Raw genomic sequence first — 22,024 nt, forward strand, 5'->3', positions numbered from 1 at the left:
TGGGGTTGAGTGGGAAACTTCAAATATTCCATTATTCCCGTACTTCGATGCATGTTTTATCATTATATTCATTTTAAATGCGGAAACCTGCAAAAGTATGAAAATATAATTATTACATGATTATTAAACACATAATGTCGACCAAAATGCTATGTCTCCGGGGTTTAATATTACAGTTTTGGGTGCTTATCACACCACCTTAAAAACAGCATTTTGCTTGTCTTCAAGCAAAGAGGAGACATTAAAATGATAAGTGGTCAAAAAATGTGTTGTCCTAAGCTAAATCTCATTTCGCAGAGTGCGATTGCATTGACCGTATGCAACAAGGCCTTAAACCACTAGGAATTCCCTAGTGGATGAGTTATAGCCTCGTGAGAGTTTTCCAGAGAAGATACTCACAAACTTCGTTTATACTACAACGACTCAGTAACAAAGGCTTGTTTCCTTAATTAATCTGAGGTATCTAGACATCTCACTAGCTGGGGAACCAAGGATTTAATTCTTTCGAATTTCAAGTTAATATACATACAATAATCAAAACATCTATGTATGAGCATGCATGCAGTGATCTTATAATGAAATGTACGAGCAGGGCCGTTTCTGGATCCTTTGGATAGCGTCCTTAAATAGATTCTCACAGGTATGTGTCGAAACACAATTTCTCTCTTATTTTTCCACTCAAGTTTTGCTATCTCCAGTGTGTAGTGGGAACACGTTTCCTCACATACTCAATGACAGTCAGAGGAGCCGAGGTCGAGAAGTCACAACTACTACTTATTATCACACTATCCTACTCCTAATTGAGCTAGAGGTCTTTATTAGGTGTTATGGGGCTTAGGAGGTGGTGTAGAAGAAATTGGAATGGAAAATTCAAAAATGATAAGTATGAGAGAATAAGGTCTTCAAGATATTTATACTAGAGAATCCTTATTTTCTTTCCTGCTTCTAACATGGGTTTCCATACTTGGATTTTTCAAGCTTTTGTATTCCCTTTTGATTTGATTTTTGGGGGGAATTCTAACCTTGATTTCCTTTGATTTTTGGAAACATATTTCTTTTTTTTTTTTGAAACAGGTAACTGATTTTGATTTGTGACAAGGTTTTTCTTTTCATTTTTCTGCACTTCATCCTATTTCTCATACTCATCATCTAGGTAGACTTATTTATTTGTGGTTAATAGATGGGTAATGATTTTTTTGGTGAAGTAGAAAGGATTAATGAAAGGTTCAGTGGGGCGACTAGCGATAAATTTTTTTTACAGGTGTGAATTTTTGGCTATATCGATCCAAAGAAGGCCTAAATTCTCGCCTAGGATTTGGGTAGTGATTAAGTAAGTAGACGTGTGAACTTCTCTATTCGGAAGAACTACTCCTCTGTGTCATTACTCATATATCACACTTTTTGAGGCTTTTGGTTAGATTCTTACAGGATATGGAAACTAAGTTGTCTAACCGTGGGTCCCAGAAACTTACTGCTGTGTACATTTAATGATAGTCAGTGCATGAATGCTCATGAAAAGATGTAAAAACTATTGCATACGTATTAAATTAAGTTTCTAAGAACAAGTCCTAATTCTGATGCTAGAGTGAGATTTCTAAATATTTTTCATCATAGAAAGGGAAACGATAATTTGTCACAAAATACGTTTATTTAGACATTAAGTAAACTATATACAACTATGCATGCCTAATTTTTGCAAAAGGTTCTCACCACCCCCAAACAAATGGACATCGTGGTCTTCAAAGTGTTAAGAGGAAGAAAGAGTATACCGAGATGCTTTGAGCCAAAAAATATAGCTGACATCTTCCACAGAAATTTATTGTAACACACTATATATTATACATCATAAAAGTAGAAGCACACTGTTAGGTTATTTATTTATTTCACATCAAAACGTAAAACAAATATGTACATGCATCAACTCACATTGCCCCAACCTTGAACTGGGGGATAGTCCATCCTTGCCTCGTCCCTGTAGAAATGTCATTCCTTTGCATCCCGCCAATCTATCATAGCTTCCCAGACTTCACTCCACTTCCTCTTTTTTGCATTATCTAGATGAGCTATCATTTTATCATCATTAGGGAAAGAACGAACTTTCTTTAGATACCTTGCAAGGCGTCGCCATGTCCTAAATCGCAAAGAACAAATTATCTTGTTTGTTGGACACATAGACTCGACCTTTACCCAGTCCTGAAAGGTGGCCGCAAACTGTTGGAAGTACGTCTTCACTATCCATCTTTATGTGAATCGGGTGGTGATATAGTCTTTGCCGAAAAGACCGAGCCTTCTTAAGATTCTCAATTACTAGGTGCAGTAATGTCAAAGGGTATGTTGTTTTGGGCCAATGCATGGAATGTCTTCTTACACCTGACTTTGATGCGGTGGAAAAATGCCAATCCCCATGATGTTGAGGAAGAATAAATAACATGGCGGTTCCAACATTCATGGTCATCTTGGCTAATGGAATAGTGAAGTCGGCCATCGGCCGCCTTCGCACGCGTTCTCGGCGTGGGCAATGCCATCGCCATACGGGCAGCAAAATATTCCCTAGAATAGTCATTAAAGTCATTCTCTATCATGTATTGAATGGGGAGGTCTGGCTGAAGAGGAGGAAGGTCTAGGGCCATAGCAACAGTTGGCTCGTAAAAGAGTGTCGGGTGTTACCAATGTGGAGTGTAAAACCATTCAAAGGGAAACCCTGGACAGCTGGTAGATCTTCTATGTGATCATAAAAATAAGTTGCCAAACCTGGGGAGTATGTCTGCTCCGGGTGTAGAATAAGAGAGTTCCAACCAACTTGAGTGATGTAGTCTCTAAAAAGATGTCCATATGCAGGAGAATTCAGCAACGAATGGAAAGATTGTTCTGGAATCATCTTTGGAGCTTCCATTGTAGAAGATGTGTGAAAAAAATGTGACCTGTTTAGACAAGGATAAACAAATATTAGAGTATGATGAGAATAATTAAGTAAAAACAAATTACCATAGGAAAATTAAAAACTAAAAAGAAAATGACAAATAATATAAAATTGCAAAATTTAAATGGTTTCATTGGCCCAAGTAACGGCGAGAATCCTTTTGTGGGAGGGATCCATTTATAAGATTTTCTATGCCGTCAATCCAATCCGCGTAACCCGTTCGCGACATTTTTTCGCTTTAAATGCGGTAAATCTCGGCATGGTTCATCATTCTGAGCGTGTGATTTGCCAAGAACTGGTTGTGGCTGTGCAAGAATTGTGCTTGTTCCTCTTCGTTTATTGTCCGCAGGTCCTGAAATTCAAGAAGACTGGTGATGATACTGTTCTGACTTTTGAATAATGTCATCAGTCCTTGTTGCATTAAACGAAGCCCTTCCATGGGATTAAATATGTTGCATAATGCATTTTCAGTGAAGATGTTGTCAGCGGAACAATCTTTGTCAGTTTCTGCACCGACATGGTTCTTTGCAACGTCGGGGTTCCAGAATCCATTCCTACATACTGAGTGAATGGTAAGAATGTTAGCTGTTCGGAGAGGTGTATGAGGAGAAGTACTAGAAAAACCCTAGCGTATCATGATAAGTGTCACAATGGTTGGTAAAGGAGCTGCCTTTTTCCTGGCACGTGCGATCGCGTTCTACAGAAATTTAATAATGCAAAAATCATTGTAGTTACTTTGTAAGACCCAGAGTAGATGGAGGAGGGGTTTGGTTATTTCGGAAGTCTTAGACGTGTCGAGCACATTATGAGCTACCCATTGGATCACAGATAATTGGTTCTTTTGCAAAGATCGCTGATAAACAATACGGTTTTTCCGGTTGTATTCGCCGTGAAGGATAGTTGCAAACATCAGATGCCTGATATTGTCAAAAGGTGAATCCTGAAGGTGTACTCCTTAGTTTGTAATAGGAATTTGAAGTACCTCAAAGATGATTTCCATAGTCAATTCACGCTCGCATCCATTAGCACGGACAAGGAATTGCCCATTTTGGAAATAACCGCTTTTATAGAACAACAAGACCAATTCTCTGGAATAAAAAGCTTGCTTATGATGTAAAAGAGAATGCCATCCTCGACGTGACATTTCTATGTCAAAAAAGGGATGAAAAAGACCATTTTGGAAATTTTCCATAAAATTTTGCTTGGGCACGAAACTTCGAGTGAGGGCCATTAAAGATGGAGTGGTGAAAAAAATTTTGGAAAAAAGGAAGTTAGATTTTTGAGGTGTCTATTCTTGTTATAAATAGGCACCAATCCGAAAATGTAAAATATACGGATCGAGGTGTCACAGGGTAGTTAGACCACGTGTATCTTCTAAGATATGCGCAAAAGTGGATTTAGTGTGGATGAGAAGAATGGGGCATGTGACAAGGAGTGCCCTTTCTTCTTCTTTTTTTTTTTTTTTTTTTTTTTTTTTATTTTTTTATTTTTTTTTTTTATTGTAAGTAGAAGGACAAGGAAAATGTAGATATACTATCACAATAAGATGTAAGAACGTACAACGGTATGGAAACACAACATAATGATACGGGGAATGAAATACAAACCTAAATATTAGATAGAACTATATGCCACATTAACAACATTACTATAATGAAACAAACAAGCAAGAAGACTTGATTAACATATTCAATTTGCCGCTGCTCAAACTTTTCTAATGCATCCATGAAGCTTGAAATTTGGGCCGGACTAAAACAATTTTTTGAATAAGAAGTGTAGAGGGAAGAATATGAAATGAGTGAATGTGGAGGAAGTGTTGAACTTATTTATAGAAAGAAAATTGCCGTTTTTTTTTTTTTTTTTTGACCGTTTAATAAAACGTTAGTTCTGATAAAATTTGCTATTAAGTGTGACATCTAATATATATATATATATATATATATATATATATATATATATATATATATTACTAATATTATTATATATGTTCCTACCTATATAATATAATATTAGACATAACTAATATATCCAGGCAGAAATTTTTAGGAAATAACCTACTAGTAGGCTAGAAATGCAAACACGTAAATCAAATATCTGACATAAATATTATACAAGACTGGAAAAATAAACTAACTACTGATGATCCTCAGGGGCTGCAGAAGAATCCTCGGGGGCTGCAAAAGAAGAACCAGGAGTCCTGCGACGTCGTGCAGTACGAGCTCCCGTGGAGGCTAACTGATCCTGGATATCACCCAGAGTATCCATCACCGAGCTCGAAATCGATCTTTGGCTCGCCATGAACATTCGTTGGAACTGGTTCTGGCGAGTAAGCATATGGTCCTAAAATGCAGTCATGGAAGCTCTCATTTCCTGCTGGAATTCGCCCATGTTGTCTGTCATCGACTCGTGGTGAGTGGTCATATCTGTCCTTAACTCGCCCAAGGTACGTCTCATCGATACCTGGCGAGTGTACATGTCTCTCAAACCACTGTTCATAGCACGTAAGGCCTCTATGGGGTGGGTGATCTTACTCATGGCAGTCTCATCAAAGTAGGGTGGGTGAGATGAGCCTACGCTAGCATGCTCAGCAGCCCTTGGTGCTGTGGGTTCCCAAGGGTCCAGTATGCATTTCTTGAAGACAAGCATATTCTCATATTGTGGTATATGGAGTAACGGGGTGGCGGACAGAAAACCCAAGGTAATCATAACTTGTGTTACCAGAACAGCAAGAGGGGCTGATCTAAGAGTGGCATGTGTAATAATATCAAAAAGAAAGGTAATGATGCAGAAGTTACCCTTTCGCTCCTGGAGGATCCAGAGAAGGTGAAGGAAGGTCTTGTTGATGTCTGTGGGCTTCGAGGTGCCAATGACGTTCAGTTCCAGCCATTGAGTCACAGCCAGCTGGTTCCGTCACACCGAGCGCTGATATGCGCATTTTCCATCTATGTTGTACTCTCCCTCGATTAGTGTGTCGAGCATTAGGTCGTAAGTCCGTGGGTACATGGACTGCTGCTGAGTCAGTACGTGGTCGACCAGAGGATTGCCCGTGATCCCGGAGAGCAAAACAGGTGTGACTTCGTGGCGCACACCCTCGACAGTAACCCAAAAATGGTCGCCATTAAAGCTCCCATTGTCGTAGAATTTCATCACCAAATCCTTTGAATAAAGCCCTCCATTAGCATATAACAAGTACTCCCATCCTCTAGAGTGGATTTTATTATCAAAGAATGGAGCAAACATCCCATTTCCAAATAAATTTCCAAAATTTTTCTCCACACAAATACGCCTGTTACCGGCCATCACTGGTCTTAGGGATAGGCTGGATATTGATTAATGATGAGGGGAAGAAATGGAACTTGCTGACGGAAGGGAATTGTGGTCGGAGTTGTAACAGTCTTGTGCGAGACCTGGATTTAGTGTGGGCCTATCTCGTGCGAGACTTAAATGAGAGGGGGCAAGATCCGGTTTTTTGGGAAGAAGAAGGATGTACGAATGACTCATGTTTTCGGGTTTTTCATGTTTAAATGGACAGAGAATTCGATATTTTAGTTGGGCCAAAAAAATTTCCCAAGCCCAAATCAAGCCTAAAGCCCGATTTAAGCCTAAAAAATCCAAATGTTTACCCACGACTCGTTTGGACTCCGAATTGGACGAATGAGATATCGAAATGATCGGCACAAAAAATGCTATCCAATTGTATGAGTCATCCTCAAAGGTCACAAGAGTTTTTGAAACGAAGGAGAGTGTTTTATTTATAAACAAAGGTTTTATTTGTATTCAAGGGAGATATACGTGAAAAACACTGGATGTCCAGAAGAGTCACCATCTTAAATCATAGACAACTATCATGTCGGCTCTGGAGCGAACCCAATCTAGCCAGACTGTGGCTTTACCTCTATGTATTATGGGGTTAGGGGCAGGATGGTACCATCCGGGACCGTGCGCGCTACAGTCTAATAAAATTGCCCTTATTACATACGGCTATCCTTAAACCGCCCCAAGGGAACTCAAAGTAACCAATTCTAGGGTTGGTCTGGTGGAATCCATTCCCCGTTTGTGTTCTAAGTATGCGGCATCTGAGGTTGGACACAAATCTCATGTGCAAAACTTAATGCAAAGGGAAAAGGCAACAATATAAACATATCTACAAGGTGAGTCTTTTAACGTCAGATCCTCAAGACGAGTCGAGTCTTTTAACGTCAGATTCTCAAGACGAATCGAAGTCTTTTAACGCCGATTCTCAAGATGAATCCCAACCTCGTGGGAGAAACGGCGGTAGCGGTGATGAAGATTATCCCGCAAGTACTGGTGTCGGCAAAAAGTATACCTTAAACTGGCTAGTATCGGATAGGAAGTCAGGGCCTAGACAGAAGGGTGTTTGACAATGCATACACCAGCCCATCCTTTGCACACGTCGTTTACGAGCAAAAGTACTACGACTATTCCCTATTCGTGATGAGTTAGACTTACACCAAATGATTAGCTGAAGTTCACGAGGTAGAGAGTAGAAAAGGGAAGAGAAGGAAGGAGGTGAAATTTTAGGTACCCATCGTTTATCGAAAAGCACGTTTGCTCGTGTTGCAGAAGACATTTATACTCGGTTCTGAAATAGAGTTTTCGTGGACTAAGGTTCCGGCGCTTGCAACCACACACTTCAAAGAACTATGGAGATCATAAGATAGAAGATGGCCCAGCTACCAAAATGGCGTACCCTCTATAGAAACAAGATTGAGTACGGCAAACTAAAACATCTGATGCGTGTAGACCGGATCCTGAAGAAGAGTCTGTTCAACATCTGGTGAGCGTAATTCGTGGTAATGTTTTAGGCGTTGTCCATTGACTTGAAATTCACTGTTATCTTGTGGATTAAGCAAAGAGATTGCCCCATAATGTTTCACAGCTGACACAATGAAAGGACCAGACCATCGTGGTTTTCAATTTACCGGGGAAAAATGTGTAACTGGAGTTAGACAAGAAAAACTTTTTGGCCAATTTTAAAATCCTTACGCAAAATGTGCTTGTCATGCACTCTTTTCATGTTAGCTTTGTAGGATTTCAAGAGATCATAAGCATCTCTCTGAATCTCCTCAAGCTCATTTAATTGCAGTTTTCGCTTCTCGCCTGCCTTGATGATATTGTAATTGAGGCTTTTGATGGCCCAAAGGGCACGATGCTCAAGTTCAACTGGCAGATGACAAGGTTTTCCAAAAACAATGCGGTAAGGAGACATCCCTATAGGTGTCTTAAATGCTGTTCGGTATGCCCACAAGGCATCCGATAAGCGGAGAGACCAGTCCTTTCTTGATGGGTTGACAGTTTTATCCAGAATAGATTTTATCTCTCTGTTGGAGACTTCCACTTGACCACTCGTTTCTAGGTGATATTGAGTAGCAACCTTGTGAGTAACTCCATATTTCTTCATTAAAAACCCAAAATTTTTATTACAAAAATGTGTACCCCCATCACTGATGATAGCTTTGGGGACACCAAAACGAGAGAAAATGTTTTCTTTAACAAATTTTCTTATGATCTTATGGTCATTTGAGCGACATGCGAAAGTGCCTCAATCCATTTGGACACATAGTCTACAGCGACTAAAATGTATAGAAAACCTTGAGAAATAGGGAAAGGTCCCATAAAATCAATGCCCCAAACATCAAAAATTCCACAATCAAGATAGGATTTAGGGGCATCATATTTCGTTTGGTAATTCGACCTAGGTGTCGATTAACGAATGCAAGCTATGCAGTGTTCATGTGCATCATAAAAAAGGGTAGGCCAAGAAAACCACATTGTAATACCTTGGCCGCAGTTTTTCTTTCCATCGAAATGACCTCCCCAAGATTGTTCATGGCAAAAGGATAATACGTCGGTGTGCTCCGGTCGGGGAATGCAGCCGACGAACGAGTTGGTTGGAACAATACTTAAAGAGGTAGGGTCATCCCAAAAATAATATTTTTACGATGGATAAGAACTTTTTATGATCGACGTGACCAAGAGGAAGGAACTTCCTCAGTAACTAGGTAGTTAACGATATCCACGTACCATGGAGATGAGAAAATAGAGTACAAATATTTGTCTGGGAAGGAATCACAGATGGCTTCAGAATCACTATTAGTGTCACCAACCAGCCTTGATAAATGGTCGGCCACGACATTTTCGGTTCCTTTCTTGTCTTTGATTTCCAGGGTGAATTCTTGCAAGAGAAGGATCCAGCGGAACAATCGTTGTTTTGCGTCCTTTTTTGCGAGTAAGTACTGAAGTGCGGCATGGTCAGTATATACGATGGTGGATGTTCCAACTAGGTAAGGGCAAAACTTATCCAAAGCATAGACAACAGCTAGGAACTCTTTCTCAGTTGTTGTGTAATTACGTTGAGCATCATTAAGAATTTTACAAGCGTAGTAAATGACAATGGGTTTGTCATCACGTCGTTGGCCCAGTACGGCGCCAATAGCAAAGTCGCTAGCGTCACACATTAGTTCGAATGGTTAAGACCAATCAGGGGGTTGAATGATAGGAGCGGTAGTCAGAGCGGTTTTTAGAGTATCAAAAGCTTGTTTGCAATTGAAATTGAAGTAGAATATCGCATCCTTAAGGTGATATTGGTTAAAGGTCGAAAGCAACTTTAGAAAAATCTTGAATGAATCTCTGTAAAAACCAGTGGGCCTAAAAGGCATGGATATCACTTAACATGCGTGGGAAAGGTAGCGAAGCAATTTTAACAATTTTAGCTTTATCAACCTCTATCCCGTCTTTCAAAACAATATGACCTAGAACAAGTCCTTTGGTAACCATGAAATGACACTTCTCCCAATTGAGTACCAGATTTTTTCTCTTGGCGCGTTAATACTTTAGAAAGGTTGGATAGGCAGTCGTCAAAGGAATTTCCGTAGATGGAAAAATTGTCCATGAAGACTTCCATATAACGTTCCACCATATCATCGAAAATGTGAAGCATGCGGCGTTGAAGCTGCCGGGGCATTACAAAGACCAAAAGGCATTCGCCTCAGATGCAAAGGTTCCGAAGGGACACGTGAAAATTGTCTTTTCTTGATTGGGCGGGATCGATGACAATTTGGAAGTATCCGAATAGCCATCAAGAAAACAAGTAGTAAGCATGACCGCTAAACGCTCTAGCATCCGGGTCAATGAATGGGAGAGGGAAGTGATCTTTACGTGTTCTGGCATTAAGTTTGCGATAGTCAATGCAAATTCTCCATTTTAATGGAATGTGAGTGGAGATGCACTCACCATTTTCATTTTGTACAACTTTAATGCCAGACTTTTTGGGAACAACGTGAACAGGACTAACCCAATCACTATCAGAGATAGGGTATATGATATCCACATCAAGTAAACGTAAAACTTCCTCTCTCACCACTTCTTTCATGGCAGGATTAAGGCGGCGTTGTGGTTCTCGCAATGTCTTTGTGCCGTCATCGAGATGTATGCGATGCGTGCATATCCTAAGGTCTATTCCCTTGATATCATCTAAGGACCATCCGATAGCGGAGCGGTGTTCACGAATGACATGAATCAAACGTGCCTCTTCGTCAGTAGTCAAGTGAGCAGAAATTATTATAGGGTGACTACCATCGAGATCGAGATGCACGTACTTCAAATCGGAGGGTAGAGGTTTTAAATCCGGAGTTGGAGGATTGGGGATCAAGGATTCATGAGGGATCATCTCTTCAATGGAAAAGAGTGAATCCGGTTCTTTCAATCGGTTTTGCAACGCAAAGAATAGGATCAAATAGTGGTACCTACTCTAATAATGTGTGGACATCCTTTATGTACGAGTCATCATCAAACTCAGGATTATCAAAAGAAAGAAATTGGTGTATCTCGTCTGGGGGAAAAGAGTTTGTGAAATAATCATGTTCCAGTCTATCAACCAAACTAATCTCGCCCTCCATTATAGGATCGAGAAATTATTTCATTAATTTGAATATGTTGAGTTTGACAGAAAGGTTCCCGAAAGACAATGTCATTGAACCGTCCCAACAATTGATGAGAGCGTTAACAGTTGGAAGAAAAGGACGTCCCAAGATGATAGGAATGGAGTCACAGGCCACTTCAGTATCTAAAATGACAAAATCAACTGGGTAGTAAATATCTTGGACCTTGACTATGACGTTCTCTACTATGCCCTTTGGGTACTTGATGGAGCGATCCACGAGTTGCAGAGTCATATTGGTAGGTTTTAATTCATGAAGACCTAACTGCTTAAATAAGTAGTAGGGAAGTAGGTTAACACTAGCACCTAGGTCTAAAAGTGCGGTAGCGGTATACTTGTCGCCCAACGTGCATGGTACAGTTGGTCGACCTGGGTCGTTGTACTTTACCACACCATTGGTAGTGGTAATCGAGGGAAACCGCTTTCGATGAGGAACGCTTTGTTGAGGATCATTAAATGACGCCGTTTGGTGGTGCACATGTCCTTCAAAAACTTGGCATACTTGGGTAAATGCTTAAGCGCATCTAGGAAAGGTAAGTTTATGGTCAAATTCTTGAAGGTTTCACGGATCTCATCGAAATGTTCGTCACGTTTGTTCCTTAGCAAACGGGCAGGGAATGGAGCTTTTGGGCGGAATCGCGCATAAGGATCAGTGGCGTTTTTCCCTAGGGACATGGGTGTAGAATTGGAAGGTACAACTTCATCCGTTATAGGTTGCGAGGTAGGAGTTGGAAGGACGTCAGCCGTGGTTTCCGTTGATTCCTCGTCTGGCATACATATTTTATTGTCGATGGTTCGGCCAGAACGAAGAGTGGTAATGGCATTTACCTCACCTTGGCTTGGATTACTAGATCCTAGTGCATTGTTGAGTTCAAAAGTAGTGTTTGTAGGCTTAGGGTTTGGAACTGCTTGGCCAGGGAACACGCCATTTTGACTTTTATCCTGAGCTAACAGCTGAAGAGACTGTTGGATAGAAGCTAGGATTTGATTATGTTGATTCATGTATGTCAGAAAAGTTTCAATTTATTTTATCTACCGTGGATTGTACCAGCCGGAGCAAAGGGGAACTAGTTCATGGTTATTATTTACGGGTTGATTTTGGTAGCCATATCCTTGATTAGCGAGAACAAGGTTGAGGTTGTTTTGGTACCCTATATTTGTATTGTTGGGAAAATTACTTTGCCCTTGCTGGAATTGCGGAGGATTTTCTTGACGATAGGAATTGTAGTTCGCGGGTGGTCGTAGAGGAACATTGTTGACACCCGGAGGAGCTTGTTGTTAGGCAGGGGGTGTCCAAGCTAAATTCGAATGTTGTCGGCAAGGTGCATTAGGGATGTTGAAAGCACAATCCTCTTTAGAAGGTTGGGAAGGGCACTCGTATACCAAAGGACAATAAGAATCGGCGTGCTCAGGACTTAAGCAAAGAGGACATGGGGAAGCGTTGGCAGCCATGACCTGTTTGGGTTTTTGATCATTTACTTGTACCGAAAGGGCATCGACCTTTTTGTTTAGGGACTCGATTAGAGTTTTTAATTCTGGATCGGGTTTGACCTCGAGCATAGACGTAACTTTGGTAGGAGTGTCTTTAGAAGATCTGGAAGAATCAGTGTTTCCCCAATAGGTGCTTCGTGAAGCCTGTTTCTCAAGAAAAGTGTATGTTTCAAGAATTTTGTCCATGAAACAACCGCCGCTCATGATATCTAAGGTTTCCTTTTGATGGTCGAGAGACCATTAAAGAATGAAATGCACTAATACAAATGTGTCGAAGTTGATGATGGGGACATTCGAGAAGCAGATCAAAATCGCTCCATGCTTCGAAAAGGATTCCCGGGGTGCCTTTGGTGAAAGAATTGAATCTTTTGAAGCATTTCTGTAGTTTTCTTTCGAAAGTATAGAACTTTATCATGAATGCTTGTACGAAGTTTGGCCCATGTGTCAATGGATTGCGGCGCTCACTGCGGAGCCAAACCGAAGCTTTATCAGCTAAGGTGAAGGGAAACAACCTAAGCAAGACTTGTTCGTTGGTAACAGTCGGATGGCGGAAAGTGGTGACTACTTGTTGCATCCGACGAAGGTGATTGTACAGTTTTTCATGGTCTAGACCATGGTAAATAGGTAACAAACCGAAAATGTTTGGCGGAATTTGAAAATCACCTACAATAGCATCGATAACCTAGACTTGCCAAGCCTAGCACAGCTGAAGAAGTTTGATTATCTAGGGTTACCACACCCGTAAACTCGCTTTGTATTTGTTTCAGACAATATTTTGGATAGAATCTATCTAAAGGCCACAATAAGAAGTCCAGATGGTTTTTTGTCACAAAATTTTGTGTGTCAAGTTTTCAGATATTCAAATTTATACTTTCTCTCCATTTTATTTATGTCTAATTAAACTTAATTCAATGCCACTGCCCATGTTGAAGTGATAGGAGGGACAATGTAACCAAGTCTTCATCAACAATGCACGATGTTACATCTAGTTGTCTAGATTATTGATTGAGAATAGAACTTTACTCGATACATAGGCCCTACCCAAGGATTTAACTAAGCTAATAGCTGCTTTTCCTAATCAAGAAAAATCTTGCAGAATCACGGAATCCCTCTTTGACCTTTAACTTTGCTTTAAATGTACTTTTATGTGTAAACTTGTTGTTTAGCGAATCGGTGCTTAGTATCCCCATTATCTTGCCTTTGCCTGGTTCCACCTTTTAGTCAATTGTCTTTGTAATAAACGCTTTGTCCCATTTTAGTACACTAAATTCAAACAGTGTGATGTGTTTTGGGGTTATGAAAAGTTGTAATATAGGCTTTGCTTTACAAAAGCCCGACTCATTATTATAATGTTTTTAACATATCACTACTAAAAAAATGACATATTATGACGCTTGTTTTTTATCTATCTTGACGGTTTTGTTAAAAACCGTCAAGATAGGTGTTTTAGTAATATTTTTATGACGGCTATTGCAATATTATGTCGTGTATGACATAAGCGTCACATAATTATAATAAATTTATGACGGCTATTACAATATTATGTCGTGTATGAGACAACGTCAAGAAAATATATTAAATTTATGACAACTGTTGCAACATTATGTCGTGTATGACACAAGTGTCAAAAAAATATAATAATTTTATGACGCTGTTGCAACATTATGTCCTGTATGTCACAAGCTTCAAAAAAATATAATAATTTTATGACGGCTGTTGCAACATTATGTCGTGTATGACACAAACGTCAAAAAAATTTAATAATTTTATGATGGCTGTTGGAATATTATGTCGTGTATGACACAAGTGTCAAAAAAATATGATGGTGTTTCCTAAAATAGTCAAATTAGCAATAGAATAAACCGCCAACATTCTCACAATTTTTGGGGACTCGCTGGGTTGGACCATTTATTAAACCGTCAACAAGTTAACCGAAACAAGGAATACCAAAATCAATACTCTTCGTTTAGAATTGAACCGTCAATAGACTCCTCACTTATGGAAACAACTTTATCGAAAAAAAAATTTATGGAAACAGCAATAATGAGAAATCCAAGTTCCCCTCGCGATGAAAATTCTCCCGCTCAACCCCAATTATTTTTCCCTCTTACCGGATATTAAGGGATTGATGTTAGGGTTCGCCTATTTATATTTCTTCCCCTTCCATTGCAAACCCTACCAGTTACGCCTTTTTCTTTTTCTTTGTCTCATTGGTTTCTCGCACACTCACTTCCCTCGCTGCGATTAAACTTGCTTGAGAAGGGATCAATCTGATTACTACTACAACAGAAGGTTTCTGAAATCTAAAAGTAAGTTTCTTTTTTCTTGTTTCAAATTTGCACGCATGTTGTTGTGTTTAAATTGGTTAAGTTCTGGTTTACATGCTTACTTCCATCATCTTAGTAAGTTGATACTTTCATACTGTGATATAGCTCTTTCAATGTGTATTAATCTATGTTCGTATTTATTTCGTATTTTGCCTTCTAGAAACTGAAAACACTAATGGAGAACACTAACTTCAAGAGAAACACAGTTGCACCCAACGCATTTGTATTTGACTCCACAATTAAACTTGCCGAATGAACTTCATTGAAAAAAAAAATGTAGTGATTCATTTTATTTAGCGAACAAATAGGATATGCATGAATTTGTTAACTTGATCCCAACTCTTCATGGTGCAATTTTTTCCATGTACATTGGTCTTGTGAGTTTATTAATCTGTCTCATCAAAATGCAAAACTATGATCTCTAAAAAAGCAATGTAATAGACTATAGACTAATAGATGATACCATAGAAAAACCAATCCATTAAGATGTGAAAAGGGATTCCATGTGAGTGCCAGCTTTAGCTTTTCGGTGGAACTATAAATCATAGAAGGTTGTAAAGAAGGTGGGGCTGGATCATGGAAAGATAGAGTCTCTTTAAAATGTATGTAATGTCGGTTTCAGTTATTATTGCCACTAAAGCACCTTTTTCTTACTTTAATGCGCATTATGAAGGGAAGCATGTCTTCTCCCGTGCCATTATATATAGTTAGTCTATTCTTCACATGGACTAGTTGTTGTATACCTTGGCATCTCGAGACCATTTGAGAGAATGCAAATCACTCGCACTGTAGATTGCCTAACTCTATAACTTTAGGTAGCCCAGCCAATTTCTAGTATATATAAGAAGCAATTCTTCAAGGCAGCTTGTTTCAAAGATTGTCATGGGTTTATGTCCTTGAATCTCGGTAGAGGTGTAGACTGTAGTTACTCCAAGAAAAAGAGAGATTATGCAGACAAAGGAATGAGCAAAATCGAGGGAGATGATGCACTAAATTTCCAGATTAAAAAAAAATGGATAACAGTAGCAACTTAAAGAGTACGAATGGTTTGCCCAAATATTCCACCCTTTTTTCCAAACACGAAGTATAAAATTTGGTTTTTCTTCAATAGCATGTCATCATACTTTCAGCCAAATGTAGGCATGTAGCCAAATGAAATAAAAGTGAATTAACTTAAGTAAGATAAACCTCTTACGTGCTAACGATAAGTTCTTTGCCTTAACAGAGTTGAATATTAATTGAGTATGCTTAGACTTTGTATTTTGCCTTCTAGTTATTACTTACGTGTATTGTCATTTACTACGTATAAATATTTTCTTATAGTATGGTCATGTTAGTGGGATTCCTAGTATTTTTTTTTTTAAAATGTATGTATGTCTAGTGTAATTGGGATTTCTGAAAAGGAACTGCTTTCTCTTGTCGATCACCACATTCATTCATTTTGCTTGGAATTCCTAAATATGGTGTACTCTCTCTTTCTCTACATATCCTTTTCTCCATATGAGTAACAGTTAATGAAGTGATAAGGTACTGATATTATTAAGCTTTAGTTTAGGTAGTGAGGAACTTTTTCACCTTGATAGAGAAATCCTTCTTGTTGTTAGCTTTTGTGTGACTCTAACTTTATCATAAAAAATTGAATTAATTGAAATATATGTCCTCTATACCATTCTCCCTTGACTCTAAAAGTAAGGTTTCTGAATTTTGACTAATTGATAACTTGTATTGTATACTAGACCACACACGTGGAAAGATTAATTGTTGAGCTGCTATTGTATATCTTACTTGAGGTTGATTTTATTAACCGTAGTGTTGGTTTCATATTTAAGCTAATATGGTCAATTGAAACTGTAGGTGAAACTATCCTAAAACATTTAATTTAAAGGTCATAATTCATCTAAGTTATTTCCTTTATATACTTTTGCATTTTTTATTTATTTATATGTTTAGCAAAATTGAGTGCTCTGTTTGGATGTCTTCAGGAATTTCTTGTCACATACTTATTAGATACTAAATGGACAAATCGTGGATGTCCAAGGATAGGTTGTCAAATGAATATTTTCAAGGGGTTGCAAATTTTCTTTTATTTGCAAACCCCACAGAGAATCAAGAGACTTGTATGAGATGTCCATGTGAGCACTGTGTCAATCTGTGCAAGTTAAGTCAAAAGGTGGTTAGAAATCACCTTTTCCATCACGGTATTGATAAGCAATACACGAGATGGGTATTTCATGGGGAGCAAATTCTTAGTGCAGCTCCTTGTTTTGATAGACAGGATGCCTTCGTTCACGGGATGGAAAATCCAGACAATGTAGCGAGCACAAAATAATTGCTACAAGCTGGACTTGAACAATATCCAGGGGATCCTGGAGAGTTTGGAAAACTGCTTAAAGATGCTGAGGAACCATTATATGAAGGGTGTTCCAAGTATACCAAGTTATCAATGGTGGTGAAATTGTATAATCTAAAAGCAAAGGGTGGGTGGTCTGACAAGTCTTTTTCTGAGTTGTTGAGATTGTTTGGAGACGGGCTTCCTGAAGGTAATTTACTACCCTCTTCAATGGGGAAGGTGAAGAAGATGTTGTCCGTTTATGGAATGGAGTATGAAATGATACATGCATGTCCTAACGATTGCATACTATATAGAGGTGATGCTAATAAGGATCGCACTACGTGTCCTACTTGTGGAGTGTCAAGGTTTAAGGAGAATAAGAATATGACTGAGACAAGCAAAGGTGTGCCCGCAAAAGTTATGTGGTATTTTCCACCCATCCCGAGGTTCAAAAAGATGTTCCAGTCTATAAAAACTGCTGAGGATTTGACATGGCATGCCAATGAAAGAGAAGTTGATAGACAAACTTCGTCACCCAGCAGATTCCCCAACATGGAAGTCTGTAGATGCTATATGGCCAGAGTTTGCAGCAGATTCAAGGAATCTTCGTCTAGCCCTTTCTACAGATGGATTCAACCCACATGGTTCTTTGAGCAGTAAGTACAGTTGTTGGCCTGTTATGTTGATCACTTACAACCTTCCACCTTGGTTGTGCGTGAAAAGAAAGTTTATGATGTTAACTATGTTAATATCAGGTCCACGACAACTAGGAAACGATATAGATGTATACTTGCAGCCTTTGATTGATGACTTAAAAGTTCTATGGAATACTGGGGTTGATGTTTATGATGCTTATCGACAAGAAACCTTCACATTGAGATCTGTGTTATTATGGACAATAAATGATTTCCCCACGTTTGGTAATCTATCTAGTTGTTGTGTTAAAGGGTATTATGCTTGTCTTGTATGTGGTGAAAAAACACGTTCGTTTAGATTAAAGCATTCTTGTAAAAATGTATACATGGCCACCAGAAGATTCCTCCCAAAGAACCACCCATTTAGAAAACAAAGGAAGGCGTTTTATGGCAAGCAAGAGTTTGAGTTACAGCCAGAAGTGTTGGATGGTGATAAAGTAAAAGCAAAGGTTAGCATGATCAAAGTCTCTTGGGGGAAAAAAGTGAAGAACACAGGTTTAAGCAAATCAGTAACGCCAAAAGGGGGAGAACAGGAGGAAAATCAGTAAAGCGAGTGGGTAAAAGGAAGCGACGAGGTGTAGGAGGACAAGCAAAGGGGTCAACCACACCAAGGTCAAAATAGGTTGATGATGGAGTCGACGAAGTTGTTAAGAAATGTTGGAAGAAGAAGTCAGTGTTTTTTGAATTGGACTACTGGGAGTTTTTGCTTGTCGGACACATTTTGGATGTCATGCACATTGAGAAGAATGTGTGTGACAAAGATTATTGGTACATTGCTTAACATTCCCTCGAAAACAAAGGACACTGTTAATGATCGTCTTGACCTTCAGGACATGGGAAAGGATGAACTAGCACCAAAGATTGGTAAAACTAGGACATTCTTAACCCCAGCTTGTTACACATTGTCTAGAGCTGAAAAACATAGGGTTTGCCAAACATTGCATGAGATGAAAGTCCCAGAAGGATACTCTTCTAATTTCAAGACACGTGTTTCAATGGAAGACTTGAAGTTACAAGGGCTGAAGTCACACGATTGCCATGTTTTGATGCCGCAATTGCTTCCAGTGGCAATACGGTCTGTCTTGCCGAAACATGTGAGGTATACAATTATTAAACTGTGCTTCTTCTTTAATGCACTTTGTGCGAAAGTAATAGATGTGATGCAGTTGAGTAAAATTCAAAGGGATGTCGTCGTCACACTATGTTTTTGGAGAAATACTTTCCACCGTCGTTCTTCGACATCATGGTTCATCTCACTGTCCATCTCGTTAGAGAGGTTAAACTTTGTGGTCCAGTTTTCTTTCGATGGATGTACCCATTTGAGAGGTAAAAAAACTTTATTCCGCCTTTTTGTCTTTATAATGTATGAAAAATGGAGAATCATCCTATCATTTTGTCTTATAATGTCTTAGGTATATGAGTGTGTTGAAGGGTTATGTACGAAATCGCAATCGTCCAGAAGGTTGCATGGCTTAAAATTATATTGTAGAGGAAGCAATTGAGTTTTGTAGTGAATTCTTATCTGATTTGGACCCAATTGGAGTTCCTGCCAACTCTAAAATCACACCTGATGATATGCTTCTGGAAGGAATCACTCCAATGGGGGGTGTTTCCACTGCAATTGATGGTACTGCCTTAGAGCAAGCACATCTTTATGTCTTGCGAAACACAAAAGTTGTTGAACCTTACATTGGGTAAATTTCTTTAAGTGTTTCCGTGTTGATTATTCCATTGACTTAGAAATTCTATAACTAATTCATTCTAAAACTTAATAGGGAGCACATGGAGTACCTAAAGAAAAAACACCCCCGTTCCTCAAAGAAACCAACTTGGTTACAAGAAGAACACATCCGTACTTTTAGTGATTGGCTGAAAGGAAGGGTAAGATAAACTATTGTTAAGTAATAATTTTGTGTACGCCTTGGTTACTAACTTTAAACATAATATAGGTTTCAGAAGAGCGAAGCATCCCGAATAACAAAATCTCAAGTGTGTTAACTTGGATAGCTCAGGGACCTCGAATGCATGCATTGAAATATGAGAGTTATGTCATCAATGGTTATCGGTTTTCCACAAAAGGTCGTGATGCTTCACGAATGAATCAAAATAGTGGTGTAAGCATGGTGGCAGGAGCAATGCAAGTTGCAAGTGCAAAGGACAAAAATCCAGACTTTTCCAACATGTCCTTCTATGGTGTTGTCATTGAAATATGGCTTCTTGATTATTTTCAGTTTCACATTCCAGTGTTCAAGTGTGATTGGGTTAACAGCGGGAATGGCATAAAGACCGATGATCTGGGTTTCACACTAGTGGATCTTGGTAGAGTTGGGCATAAATCTGATCCCTTTATCTTAGCCTCTCAAGCCAAGCAAGTCTTTTATGTTCCCGATCAACTTGATCCTAAATGGTCGATTTCTCTAACAGCTCCTAACAAATGTTATAATGTTAGTGATATTGGTAATGAAGTGTTTGATGGGGATATTGGAGATAGCAGCCTGAAGTCGTGCCAAGTGTTGATTCATTTGATGTGAATGATGAATCTCAACCAATTTTCTCACGTAAAGACTGTGAGGGAATATGGGTCAAGAATGATTCTTCTAAAACCTAGTGTTTGTTTTTCCTCTCTTTATTGCAATTTTTTTGGTTTTAAGACTTTTATTAAGTGTTTTTAATAATTTCAAGTGATTGAGATTTTTTTTTAAAAGTGGTTAGTCCATCTTGTATTTATTCGTTTTAATCGTCTATTTACTACCGTGATTCAGTTTACTACTCTATATAATATGGTTTGAATGTAGATAATATGGTTTGAATGTGGATAATATGGCTTATCTTACGTACTAATTACTACTATATGTTATTCATAGTTCAAATGATGGATCCGTAAGAGGTTGTCCATTCAAGACGAAGAAGAACTAAGTGACAATCGAAGCACTAAGTGAGAGAGGTGCGACCATAATGCATGCCTTGTCTCGTAAGTGGGATGGCATAATAATTATTGTTGAATTTAATGGAAAAGGTAAGCCTATAGGTCAAAAGGTGCGCAAAAAGCTTTCTGGTTGGGAAGGTGCTCTTGTGAGGGCCCTAATTCCTTTAAGTGCTTTTCAAACATGGAAAAAAGCACCTGAGGAGCTTCTAAATCTTTTGTGGGTCGGCATTCTGGTAAATATATCTTGTATAGTTCCTTATTTTTGGTTTGTTTCTTATCATGCTTGTATCTTGAATTTTTTTTGTTTGTTCATTACTCAGATTAGATTCAATATAGATGTTAAGTATAGGAAGGCAGTTTTGAAATCAATTGGAGTTCGTTGGAGGACCTTCAAGAATATGCTTACGAAGAAGCTTATCTTCCCTTTTAAAGATGATCAAGATGAGTTTACAAATCCACCTAAAAAATATAAGATAAGGAAACCCGACTGGCATGCATTTGTGAAATCGAGATTAACGGGAGAGTTCCAGGTATATCATAAATTTTATTAGAATAGAATTTTCAGTAAATTGGTTGTGTTTATTCATGCGTACTTGTGAGATATATATACTAAGAATGAATGTAAACCATTTTTGAAAGGAGAGAAGCAAATTACAATCAGCACGAAGGAAAATGAATAAGTATAACCATCGAATCAGCAGGCTTGGATATGCTGGCCTAGAAGATAAATTGGTAAGTACTTGCACAAATCTTTTAAATATCAATTTATATATTGAACGTAACATATACTCTACAAATAATTGGACTTCCTATTTATATGTTTTATAATAGAAAGAAGAGTTGGGAGAATCTTTTGATGAGGATGATAGAGCTAATTTGTGGCTTTTAGCTCGTCATGACAAGAATGGTGGATATTATGATGATGATACGAGGGAAGTGGCAGAAAAAATTGTAAGTTGTTTATATCCTTTTATAGATATTTGAGTATATGTACTTATGTGTAATGTGTAGTAATACTATTAGATATAGCAAACATGTAGTAGCTTGTGTGCTGGTATTTCTAACACCGTTTCCCAGCTCCTTTGTCTCACCTGCATCCCTACCTTATGTACTCTCTGTTTGCATCATCTCCTTAGTTTTATTGCCTATGGCTTGTACTGAGGTGGGTTGACATATGTTGTCATTCTGCTTCTCCGTTTGCTCTTCTCTTGCTGCTGCACTCTCCTTAGATTCTTTGCCATTCTCTCCCCCCTCATGAAGGAAGTAGATTGATCAATAGTCCACGAGCTCCCTTCCCCTTGATTTTTCGAGCTCGACATCTATGTTTCTTGCTGGGAGACTCCCATCCAGTTTCTGACCTTGATTTTCTGTGT

At 38.7% G+C, this 22,024-nt stretch overlaps 1 protein-coding gene and 1 pseudogene across 1 annotated transcript in view; one reads left to right on the top strand and one right to left on the bottom strand.

Annotated features, from left to right (window-relative positions):
* Window positions 1-15,449, bottom strand: part of LOC147494856 (uncharacterized) — a 40,559-nt gene extending 25,110 nt beyond the window's left edge. The window contains exon 1 of the mRNA XM_086568265.1: window positions 15,442-15,449. Coding sequence (XP_086424391.1) covers window positions 15,442-15,449 — 8 coding nt within the window. The remainder of the gene's footprint in view (window positions 1-15,441) is intronic.
* Window positions 15,450-16,918: 1,469 nt separating this feature from the next.
* Window positions 16,919-20,256, top strand: LOC147494857 (uncharacterized; annotated as a pseudogene).
* The last annotated feature ends 1,768 nt before the right edge of the window (window positions 20,257-22,024 follow it).

The sequence above is a fragment of the Coptis chinensis genome, chromosome 6 (genome assembly GCF_015680905.1).
Source record: "Coptis chinensis isolate HL-2020 chromosome 6, ASM1568090v1, whole genome shotgun sequence".
Classification (NCBI taxonomy): domain Eukaryota; kingdom Viridiplantae; phylum Streptophyta; class Magnoliopsida; order Ranunculales; family Ranunculaceae; genus Coptis; species Coptis chinensis.